This window comes from Solanum pennellii, chromosome 5, assembly GCF_001406875.1.
Source record: "Solanum pennellii chromosome 5, SPENNV200".
NCBI lineage: Eukaryota > Viridiplantae > Streptophyta > Magnoliopsida > Solanales > Solanaceae > Solanum > Solanum pennellii.
Window position 1 is genome coordinate 77,190,931 of NC_028641.1, and position 12,550 is coordinate 77,203,480.

General features: G+C 35.6%; 2 protein-coding genes across 3 annotated transcripts; one reads left to right on the forward strand and one right to left on the reverse strand.

Annotated features, from left to right (window-relative positions):
- Positions 1-1,345: 1,345 nt before the first annotated feature.
- On the forward strand, positions 1,346-4,345 carry LOC107020582 (probable pectate lyase 5). The gene is made up of 5 exons (XM_015221008.2): positions 1,346-1,584; positions 2,234-2,942; positions 3,029-3,220; positions 3,399-3,604; positions 3,995-4,345. Exons 1-5 carry the CDS (start codon positions 1,445-1,447, stop codon positions 4,230-4,232), a joined length of 1,485 nt encoding a protein of 494 aa, XP_015076494.1. The 5' UTR covers positions 1,346-1,444; the 3' UTR covers positions 4,233-4,345.
- Positions 4,346-5,376: 1,031 nt separating this feature from the next.
- On the reverse strand, positions 5,377-12,091 carry LOC107020583 (serine/threonine protein phosphatase 2A 57 kDa regulatory subunit B' beta isoform-like). Of its 2 annotated transcripts, none has more exons than XM_015221009.2 (3): positions 11,991-12,091; positions 10,467-11,863; positions 5,377-6,130 (listed from the first exon to the last, which is right to left on the reverse strand). In XM_015221009.2, the coding sequence occupies exons 2-3, from the start codon at positions 11,592-11,594 to the stop codon at positions 5,828-5,830; spliced, it is 1,431 nt and encodes a 476-aa protein (XP_015076495.1). In that variant the 5' UTR covers positions 11,595-11,863; positions 11,991-12,091; the 3' UTR covers positions 5,377-5,827. The 2 variants fall into 2 exon arrangements, with proteins under 2 accessions (XP_015076495.1, XP_015076497.1); XM_015221011.2 differs by having other exon boundaries at positions 10,467-11,710; positions 11,991-12,085.
- Positions 12,092-12,550: the final 459 nt, after the last annotated feature.

Sequence of the window (12,550 nt, forward strand, 5' to 3'; positions counted from 1 at the left end):
ATATGATAATGTAAAAAATTAGTCAATGTAGAGTTAATTAATCATGAAATATAATTTTAATTAATTGCCCACTCTTTTAGACATTTTGTGAAAAGGTTCTTGTCCAGATTCAGAGATGTTAACCTCCATAATCTTTCTTCTATTTCAGCAAAGAATCACATCTCCAAAAGTATAGCCAAAAGCACCTTTTTAACCTCAACAACTAATTAATACATCCACAAAAACTCGAATCATCGAGGAGTGTGGTGAGATAAATAAAATTTTGTTACTCTTAATCAGAAGTCTCGTACTTAAATTTTTAAACAGAGAAACTCGTGTTAATCCTTTACTAGTCCTAAATAAGGAGACACGAATTTGATGAATACAAAATACATAAAAAGTGTCTCACGTTCACGTAGGGTCAGGGGTGCAATTATATAAACAGTCTATCTTGATGCGATTATAAATATAAAATTGATTTCATAGCTTGAATTCACGACCTGTAGATAACTTTACCGTTATTTTTTAGATGTGTTTTTATACAAAGGGAATAAAAATAAGTAAGGAGAAGTTTGTACATTTTGTATAAGCCGATTTCTTGGATAAAAATCTAAACTTTTCTTTATGAAATTAATTACTTTTAGAATGATTAAGATGCAAGAAAAGGAATGTAAGAGACTGAGGAAAGCTGAAATTTGCAAATTTAAAAAAATTAATATTAAAATTATCTCGATATTTCATGTTTTATATTTGAATTATCAGATGTGTGTAAGTAACTTACGTAAATTATCACGAACTGTGAACAACTACTAGTTAATGTATTGATAAATAGTTAGTGATTAGTTCTGATTGAAAACTCATATATATGATGTTTGAAACTCGAAAAGTCAATATTCTAGGTTTGTTTTTGATCATTATCACACACACACAAAAAAACTAATAAAGAAAAACAAAATCATTAATAAATTAAAGATAACTATTTTTATTTCACCTTCTATATGAATACCTCAACCCACACATAAAATATAATAAATCTCAAATTTTATTCTGATATTATTATTCTCGTCTCACATGAGTACTTTATCAACCCAAACATAAAAATAAAATTAATCTTAAATTTTATTTTAAAATTATTATTCTTATCCGACGTATCAAACCAGACCAGAGTCTTTATCCTCTATTCTAGTCTTTTTCAAAATTTCCAAAATTTGTTTCTTCTTCATCAAATATACTAGAAAAAAAAAATATACCCCTATTAAGTCCAAAACCCCTAGTACCAAAAAAAATATTTTTTTTTAATAAATTAATAATTTTTTCACCTTTATTACATCTTATTATATAGTACTATATAAATAGACATTACAATTTTCCCAAGTTTCCTTAGAGAGCATTGAACAAGAAGAATCATCATAACAAAATTAGTAATACAAGATTTCAAGAATACATACAACTTCATCAATCAAAAATGATTTCATTAACTTTCATTCTCTCATTTTTCTTCTTCTTAATCTTGTCATTTTCTTCACTAATTACATCTACTTCCAATAATCTTACACTTTCTCATCAGCACCCTTTTCCTGAATCTGTTGTTCAACAAGTAAACAGGTAATATTACATCTTTATTTTTCGAGTTTTATATTTGGACTATCAAACGTCGTTAAGTTTTCTATCTGAACTCACCATTTGTTTATCAAAACACAATTTTATTATCAATTGTTTCATTTTTCTTACCTGATAACGGTGGTTAAATGTGACAATAGATAGTTTGGTGATAATTTAGATAGAAAACTCACGCACTTCTATCATAGTTAAAGATAAGAAACTCGAAAAACTAAAACATTTTATTTGTGGTTTTTACCATTAAAAGCCAATCTTGGTTTTGCTCGTTTTTACATAGACGCAGAGTCAGAATTTTTAGTTTATTAGTTCTGAATCGTAATTATTTTCGCTTACTAGTTTCTAGATAGATTAATTATAGGTGATTTTTTTTTTTAAAACACAAATAAAGAATTTGAGCCTAAGTTACTGAGTTCTATCGAGTATGTAACCACAATGTTATTTTGCTCATATTACATACACGATTTAATTGAATTTGCACTTTTTTGCTTATTGCTCGGATTCTTCAAAATTTATGTATTTTTTAAGGATTTGATACAGATGCAACAATTATTTTAGAGGTTTCAAAGCAACATATAATCTCATTAATATATTAAAAATTTATTATATGTTTTTTTTTTCCTTCATATTTATGTAGGAGGATCAATGAATCCATTTCAAGAAGGCAAATATCTGATACAACGGTAATAAATTACCAATGTCTAACGGGCAATCCGATCGACGACTGCTGGCGGTGCGACCCGAACTGGGTCGACAACCGCCAGCAGCTAGCGGATTGCGCCATCGGGTTCGGTCACGGTGCAGTCGGAGGGAAAGGTGGCCGGTATTACCTGGTTAGCGATCCCTCCGACTATGACACCGTGAACCCTACCCCTGGAACCCTCCGGCACGCGGTGATCCAGGATGAGCCTCTCTGGATCACCTTCGCCGGAGACATGATCATAAGACTCAAACACGAGCTTATGATCAATAATTACAAGACGATAGATGGACGTGGCGCGAACGTCCACGTCACGGGTGGTGGATGTATCACATTACAATATGTTACAAATGTTATTATACATAATATACATGTATACAATTGTATACCATCAGGTAATAGTAACATAAGACAAAGTACAACACAAGTTGGATGGAGAGGAATGTCAGATGGTGATGGAATATCAATTTATAGTTCAAGAAATATATGGATTGATCATTGTGCTTTGTCTCATTGTACTGATGGCTTAATTGATGCTATCATGGGATCAACAGCTATAACTATATCTAATAGCTATTTCACACACCATGACAAAGTTATGCTTTTAGGGCACGACGATCGATACGTACCCGATGTTGGTATGCAGGTTAGATTTATACTCGATACGCATCTATCATCTATCAACAGTTTTGAAGAGTTCGAGTAACATGTTTGATTTGTGAAAATTATTAGGTGACAATAGCATTTAATCATTTTGGAGAAGGATTAGTACAAAGAATGCCAAGATGTAGAAGAGGATATATACATGTAGTAAACAATGATTTTACTGAATGGCAAATGTATGCAATTGGTGGAAGTGCTAATCCTACAATTAATAGCCAAGGCAATCGTTTTACTGCACCAGAAGATCCAAATGCCAAAGAGGTAATTCTTATATATATAATCGTCCTGTTCGAACCAGCTTGAGTTGAATGTGCCTTGACTAGTCTATCGTATCGTATAATTGTAAAATTATATGTTACATGTTGAATCTCCTTGACGTGAGAACAAAATCTTTAAATTTGAACGATAAGGTCATTGAAAATCGAGTTTGTACTCATAGGTGACGAAGCGTGTGGACGTGGACGAGAGGGATTGGACAGAGTGGAACTGGAGGACAGAAGGGGATGAAATGGTAAATGGAGCATATTTTGTTCCTTCAGGTGATGGAATTAGCAACCAATATGCTTTGGCATCAAGCATGGAGCCTAAATCTGCATTTCTCATTGAGCAACTCACTATGAATGCTGGTGTTATTGGTGTCCCCAGGTACCCCCACCCTCGATAATCGAGAAATCTCCGAGGGTTAGTGGGCACGCGGTTAGACATATGATCGGTTTATAATAAGTCCGGTCCTCTACCCTTCTCCACTTAAAAGACCAAGCTTGTCTACAACAAGGTTCCAACTCATGACAAACATATGATGTGTGAGTTAGGCACGTGTCACGGGTTCAAATCCTACCACGGACAAAAGTATGGTATTTAAGTGGAGAATGGTAGAGGGTCGGACCCATTATCTACCGAGTTTCATACCGTGCACCACTAGCCCTGAGGAAGACCCCCTCCCCATTCCACAAGCCATCTATAGACTGATATCAGCTGTAGTCATTTGCTAAATGCCAGTATAGAATAGTAAAGAAGTCTTCTATTATACAACAGGGATACCACTGTGGCCATGTCATTTGGTGGGAGAACCAGAACAACCATTGCCGCCAACCGGAGCAGTAGTGTTAGACCTTCAAGGTCTAACGATGGTGATGGCGGTTTCTTAGAAAAGGTATTTGGGAGCGTTGCATCGGCAGGATCATCAACATCATCACCTTCAAGTTCAACCATCACCATCTTGTTTTCTCTTCTAATTTTGTATATAATCACCAACAATATTGGGCTATTATAACATTGCCATTATTACTCATACTACAGTAATCTAAGAATGATTGCTATAACAACAGATGTACTAAAAGAAAATTTTCTACTCAACAGTATCAGTATCAAGGATTCTCACTTGTACATAGTTAATTGATAGTAATATCAAGAGGGATTATACCCTTCAGAAATTGTATAGATCATATTTACTGTAGCAAAGGTAGAGTTTCGGAAAGAATCAATACTTTCGTGGTTTCCTAAAACGACACTTATTTTAGGACGGGAGGGAGCCTCAGACGTCTACCAAACAGTTAAACCTCAAACTTATGATCATTGCAACATTAGTTCCTCGAAGATCAATCATATCAAAGGCCAACTATTGCGGCTAAAAATGCTTAGAACTTTTCTAGTGCTATCACATCTTTCCTTGTATAGCTAAATGGTTTTGATAATAGTTCATGATTCTCTCAACTAAATGAGGTCAAACATAACCAAGAAGATCTCAAAAGTTCTCGTGTGTGTAGTCAGAAATCGATACTCTAAGCAGTTATTGTTATGAATAACTCGCATCGTGCTATAGTTGGAACATACTCTATCTCATGACTTTACTCCCCTGTTCACAATCCCACTCTTTAACCTTTCTCTCTTCAACTCCCAGTCCCTCTTTCCCTTAGGTTCGTTGGGGCTTTAAGCGCAAAGCACAAATAATGTGTGAGGTTAGTGAAGAAAGGTGCAAATGAAGAAAAAGAATATGTATATGTAGTCCTAGAGTAATAATTATAAGAAAAAAATAACAAAAATATAGGACAAAGAAATTGAAATAATTCTATGATGAAGTGTTTGCGATAAATAAAAATATCAATAGTTTAGTGTAGCCTCTTCGGAATTATGATCATCGGCAAGGAAACATATGTCTTAGACCCTTGATGACTATACTGAAGCGCTCAACATGTTTTGCGCTTGCTTCAAGGCTCCTTTGACAACACTGAACACTATTTCCCAAGTCCCAACAGCAATACATACACATTTACTTTTCTTCTTTTAAGTTTTTTTGGGAGGCGGAATTGCTGGAATAGGGGTCGGGGATCGGAGAAAAAGTAGAAACCTTGATATTGTTTGCTATAAAGAAACTTTCAAGAAGTTGCTACAAGTAATTTTTTTAAGGAAACAGAAGATAAAAACGATCAACAAGCATATTATCGCTATTGAAAAGCATTTCAGACAAAAATACGGGCAATAAAGAAACAATGGAACAATATACTTCTGTATCCCATTTTCCTTTTCCTAGAGGAAGGTAGTGGGAGTGTGGGGATGGGGTGATCACAAAGACCAGAAATTTGATTATTTGTTAGTTCTAAAATGCTAAAGAATAATCGTCTTAGAATAGCTAAAATAAACAAAACTTTCACACTATGTCTGTCAAGGAAAGATAACACAATGCCCATACCTTCAGCCTGCCTTGCTCAAATTATGGAAAAGCAGCAGGAAGCACGGAAAAAACTTTGGAGCGATTCATCTTCAGTTTGCAAAGTCAAAACCCATCATTAGGCAGTTTGAGATGTTCTACGCAGAGGAGTACTGCTTGAACGGGACTCAGCTGGACTCAATAAGCTGTTGCAACACATTCTACTGGACCATTGAAGCAGCTTCTTCCAATTTTTTCCAAGCTCGCTCACGCTGCTCTACAAGGCCGCTGGCACCAGCTGCCTTTTCATTGTATTCCTTTTCACACTCCTCGAAAAGTTCTGAATCCATCTCCAAGAACATTCTCCTGACATTAGAGGTCAACCCGTGGACTGCCTGATTCCAGTGACCACACATATTCCTTTCTAATTGCTCAAAGATGATTGGTAAAATTGCACGTCGATTCTGTGCGATCAAGTCTACTATATGCTCATTGTTCCATAAGAACAGAGCTCGCTCAGCAACCTGACATGCACAAAATCTTTGGATCATGATCTCATTTATGTGCAACCTTCTGAATCAAGCAACAATGAAACATTTGGAAGAACAGACTATTACAGACCAATGTGAGAGGCCATACTTAATAAATAATGATATCATGCACTTCGAATGCAGAAACTATTTTCAAATAATAGGACATCTTCAAAGGTCTTCAGTAAATACCCTGTCTAAGCCTACCATTTTGATTAAATCCAAAACTGCCATAGGTGAGCATATGTTGGGTGGTCAAATGGTCAGCTAATACGATCCCGACCACCTTAGTTTTCATGGCATAAACCACAAAAGAAATAGGAACTCTGCATATCATTTCAGAATAACATGTCATCCACTGCATGCACTGTATGTAGTTCGATTATCCATAAGCTCAAGCTAAGAAAATGGTTGCAATACTCGTGACGCGATGAAGTATCAATATGCTGAAGTACGGACTAAAAATCAGAGTAAGTGGCAGCAGTATATCCTACATGCTAGAATCTCAATTTTACAAAACGCTGCATAACATCGCCATCCACGCATTCAAGAAATGCATCAAAATTATTCTCTTCATTTTTCACATTATTTAATTGTTGTTAATGCTCTTATTTCTGTATTCCCTTCTTCAAACTGCTTGGATATGCTTTAATTTAAGCCGAGGGTCTATTGGAAACACAACCTCTCTATCTCTACGAGGTAGGGGTAAGTTATGTGTACACTCTACCTTCCTCACACCCCACTTGTGGGATTACACTAGGATATAGTTGTTGTAAGCTCCATATAGCTGTCATGTAGATAACATGAAACAGCAAATGTACCAGAAATTCCCGTTCATCAAGCTTGGCATATTTGAACCATTTTTTTCCGTATCACCTTTAAGTTTTAACAACTCAATCATCGCATGTACATAAATGGACAAGACTGAGAATTTTTTTGATGAGGTCAATGGACAAGACTGAGAATTCTTAGGAAGTGTGGATGAGGGACTAACTTTTGACTGGTGAACTGGTTCATTTTAGGATATCTAATTCATCCATAGAAACCTGAAAAGCATGGACAGTCCAAGGAGGCAAGACAAAAAAAGACAAAAAACGGCAACTGATAAACATCCCAATAAACTTAGATCTTATCTATCTGCCCTTATTTTAAGCCATTGCTAGAATTTTGCACAGACTGACCGTCTTCTGAGTGCTTAAATTTCAGTTTCTCACAGTGCATTAAGTGCTCAAAAGTAAAATCACTCAAACATCAACATATGGATATAGGAAATTTCTAGAGAAAATTGAAGTCTCACCATCATAACTCCATCAAATCTTATGTTTGTCAACTTTACAATCAAAAGGAAGATAGAAGTGCTTAACTAGGCATGGCCAACCCAATAAGTGGGGAGTACAAGAACAACAACATACCTAGTGCAATTCCACAAATAAGGTCTGAGGAGGGTAGGATGTGCATAGATCTTACCCCTACCTTTGCAGGGTAGGGAGGTCGTTTCCAATAGACCCTTGTCTCAAAAGAAGAGAAGAATTCAAACCAGGGTCAAGGAAATAAGATGACATCGTAACATCATAAAAAACAAATGAAGGAACTAATAGTAATAAACACATGGAAGACAAGAAGCTATGTGATTACTAAATAATACTACTAATAAGAAGTTGGAAGGAGGCTAGTCGCTGCCTTTCCCACAAGCAGTCTGACAACATGCGGCTAAGTAACCTTCTACACTTATCCTCGACCTCCAATAAGTCAGGAGTATAAGTATGATCCTTATACTTATCTCATCGTAAGAATAGGTATGTCAATACTGCACAATAAAACTATTCAGCCTCTCAAATTGAAGCACCTGGATTAATCTTATCCACAATGCTTTGTTGTCTGTGTCAAGCATAACATATTAAAAGTAAATCCTATGTTTAACCTTCGAGGAAATGTGCCACAAAAGGAAGTGTCCTTAGATCATAATACCCAAGAAAGAGCAGTATGTCACAGTTTATTCAAAGACCGAAGTTCTGTAAAGAACTGCTGGCTCATATGGCAAATCACAGTTCTATTATATTATGGTGATCGTACCTATGAACGTGATTAATCCAAAAGAACCGTGATTAAAAGGTTATATTTCAAGGAAAAACTTCTTTATGCATTAGTTCAAAGGACAACAAAATCAGTCAAGTTGTCGACTTCTCGTCTTCAATCATCTAGTCATTAGTTTGACGCAAAGCAATTAATGTAGTTTTTTCTTAATAATAATGGATAGGTAAACCTTGACGGATGTTTCCACCGTCAATTTAGGTTAAAGAAATCGCATTTGAGAAGCTAGAAGAGAAGACAAGTTGGAGCCTTCAATTACAATTCCAGACCGTGTCAGCTGCCACAAAATTTTAGTCCCTTTAAGCATTAATTGCCTTGCCAACTAGTTAAGATATCTCCTAAAAGTCATATCATAAATCAATGCACATTAACTCGTGCATCAAAATATTATCAGCATTCAAACTTCAAACTTAACCTTCTGCATTGAAAACCCAGTACCAGTCTGAGGCAGTGTTTAAGAAGAGCAAAAAAGCTTTTGGTTTAGAGAAAACAAAATTGTACGACATCAAAATGGAAATATAGTCTCCCTTAGGTTTTTTTTTTTGCAAAAAAAGTGCCTATCACATTGTCCAAACTTCGCTTATTGCAAAATAACCTCCATACTAGCAGGCTGACGTGCAATAACTTTAGAATATTTTCTTTTGAATGGTCCTTCCATTATATTTCTAAATCCTATGTCCATCAATGTACAGCAATGTTTTTAGAAGTCACCAGCCAACCAGCAAAGGGAGTAAAGAAAGCTGTAAGCAATAATCTTGTGCCAGTAAGAGACAACTCATTTAACTGGACATTTTTCGTTACACTAAGTACCTAATCAAGACACAGATAAGAATATCAAGCATACTCATGTAAAATTGTACTCCCCTACCCACCCACACATTCCATATTCATTTTTTATAAATTTCTCCCAAAGTTGGGCACTGAGGGGCACTAGGGCATGAATGAGAATTTGTGTTATAATGCAAGAAACTGAAAACATCCATAAGTCAAAATTAGATTTAAGATTAAGTTGGTTCAAGTAAATGCTTGATTCAGAAACTAAAAGAAAATCATGCATCTTCAAAGCAGAGGACTTCCAAGCTACTGACGGTATTCCATACATGAAGAACAAAAGAATGAGATGCTCAAAGCTCTCAGGTACATTACTTCAAGCAGTGAACATGTGGATTCAGTTCCCCTTTTATTTCTTACAATTAATTTTATAATTCATCAATTTCATAATCCTTTTCTCAAGATAATAAAAAAAGAAGAAGAAATTACAGCTTGTTTCAGTATTGCACCATTCATCAACACATTTGACTAATCTGAAATCAAGTTTTAAATAATGAGATGGGATCTTGGATAGTCAAATCTAATATTTTTAACTAATAGGTGGAAGTACCTCATGTATCACTTTGCTCTAATGGTTTTATCACCTTTAGGAACATATAATTCCACATGGTAACCTATTAGTGCATCAGCTGTTACATAGTCATATCATATTGATTGGCTAAATGCACAAATATCATCATTGGATCACTTGGTAAGTAAATGTGATATTGTTGGACTCATGTTTTCTATTTAGAGAAATGATATGAAATCTCTAAACTGCATTTCCAAACAGGGCTTCTAAACTTCTTCTCCTTTCCGTTTTCGTCAAATAATATAGAATTTTACTGATAGAGACAAAATATCATATTTCTTACGTAATCAAGTCATGAATTTTATACTTAAAACCTAGTTCCTCCGATAAACAGGATGGCAAAGTTTCACTTCTTTTTTATGACGGTGGTGTCAGGGTCAGCTTACGCACACCTTGACTATTCCACCAGTAGCTACAGCTCCCACCAGGAACGAGGTAACTCTTCCCATTGAGACTTGGGCAGATGGGAAAAAATCACCCAGATTTTTGTGTCCATTGGGATTTAAATCTGCCACCTCATGATTCCTCCCACTTCATTGTCCACTAGGCCACACAGTTGGGTGTGATACTGGAGTTTCACTTCTTTCAACTAATATCCACTTTACTTAGTGGACTTTGCTTCTTTCCTCCCACCTTACTTTTTTTGGGGGGTGGGGTAGGGGTTATATCCTAAGACTGACCTTAAATAAATCAAGCAACCAAATTACAAAAGCTTAGAGCAAAGAATAGCAATGAAGATACAAAAAGAAGAAGATCCACAATGATCAGTTCACACTTGATGAATATGCATACGAGATGGCAATGTAGTAAGAATGCGGATAGTAATAATTCACAGACCTGAAAATGGGGACTATTGATGCTTCGTCCAAGTTGCTTGAAAAGGGGAACCAAGCAGCGCTGAAATTCAGCAGGCTGTGTACCTTCCAAAACTTCTTCCAGTTCATTAAGGAAGAGAACCTCCTTGCCACAATTAGTAATTGGCCAATATTTTAGTAGCCCCGTGATGACGATATCTGCCAATCGGTAATCTTTCTCAACAAACTGAGTAATGCAGTAGGACAGCTGATGGTGATATGCAGAAACACATTTCGGCTTATGGAGTGGAATAAGTGCCCGAACAAGAAACAACTTGTGCTCTTCTTTCATTGGTAGAGCAAATCCATTTATTACACTTCCAAGAATCTCTAGCAATTCACCCATACCGTTATGCCTCTCTGTCTCAAATATAAACCTGTAGAATACATTGTTTATCCCGTTCCTTATAAATGGCCTATGAACCATGAATTTTCCATATATGCGGTGAAGGATAGTCTTCAAATACTCACGCTCTCTAGGATCCTCTGAATCAAATAAGTCGAGCAGTTTCAGCACAAATGAGTGGTCAAGATATCGCTTAGCAACCTTGGTATCCATCTCAGTCGACATCACATACCTTAAAAGTAACTCATACACTAGTTGCAAATGAGGCCACGATGGATCCAGATACATGTCATCCTCTTCCTCAACACCTTCCGACCCAGTGTTCTCATGTGAAGCAGGAGGCAGGCACCGGAAAAGGTTGGTAGATATCATCCTAACCAACTCTTCCTGCATTATTTCATTCATTTTACATGAACCTGATTGAACTAAATCAATAAGCTCTGTGAGTGTTTGTCTCTTGATCTCCTTTTGTCTAGCACACTTCACCGTCTCCGAGAAGTCAAATTGCACACAGCAAATTTGGAGCTTCCGGATAAACAAAACATGACGTTCAGAAAGCGCAACCTCCTTCAATAAGGGCAAAACTTCAACCACACTAGGATCTGGTGTGGCATTTGCCAAAGTAACATGCTGTGACGCCACAACAGATGTTGCTATTCGCGAAGCATGATCAACAGGCACATTAGGCAATGAACTCGGTATCGGAGGCTCCACAGCATCCCCTTTGGAGCTTTTCTTCCCTCTGCCTTTTATTATCTTAAACATAACTCTTAATCTATTAACACTTTCAAAACAAAAATAACCAAATGGGGTTCTCCTAATTCACCATTATATCTCCTACAACCTCTCTTTCACAAGAACAATTATATCAAAACAAATCCCTACCAAATCAACAAAAGAATCAATCTTTTTCACAAATTCCTCAAAAGGGTATTCAAGAAATCTAATAAACTACAAAAATCTGAAATCCCATATCAAAAATCAAAACTTTTTAACAATCCATGCCAGAAGGGAGCAAAATATCAAGTGCCCATCTACAGAAAAGTGAATATGAACCATACATGTAAAAATGCTGATAAAGAAACATATATTCAAAGTATAAATTAAGCAAGATTTGATTTTTTAATGAGAAAACAAACAGGGAAAGTGAAAAAAAAGTACCTGCAGAGAGATCCGAGAAGAATGGGATGATGAAGAAGAAGAGAACATTTGTGCTTTTTTTGAGTTTTTGAGTGTGAATTTGCTGGCATATTTTGAGGTTATAAAATATTTTAATTATTTCTAATTGGAAAAAAAAGTTATAAAAATTATAAAAATAAATAATAATAAATTAAAAGATAGTGTAGTATGTTTTCTTTTGCCTTGACTACTTCAAAATTTGAATCCAAAAACTAATTTTTTTTTCCCAATTTAGAAACTTTACAATATTATATGCTTGAATAGATTTTTAAATAAATATAAGAACTTATAAAAAGAAAGTTAATAAAAATAATTATTTATAATATTTCTTCACGCGATTTCATATTAAGGATATACTATGACACGACCCTTCAGGTAGCCTAGTGGTTTGAACTTGTGACTTCTATGTTGGATATCTCGAGTTTTGAAACCCCTTGCCAGCGAAAATAAAAGATTTGTCTTTTGGATCGAGCATGCCTAGTGTGAGTTACCTTTTCTATGCGATTTGCAAGCTATTATTGTATAGGAGCGGGGAGTTTTAT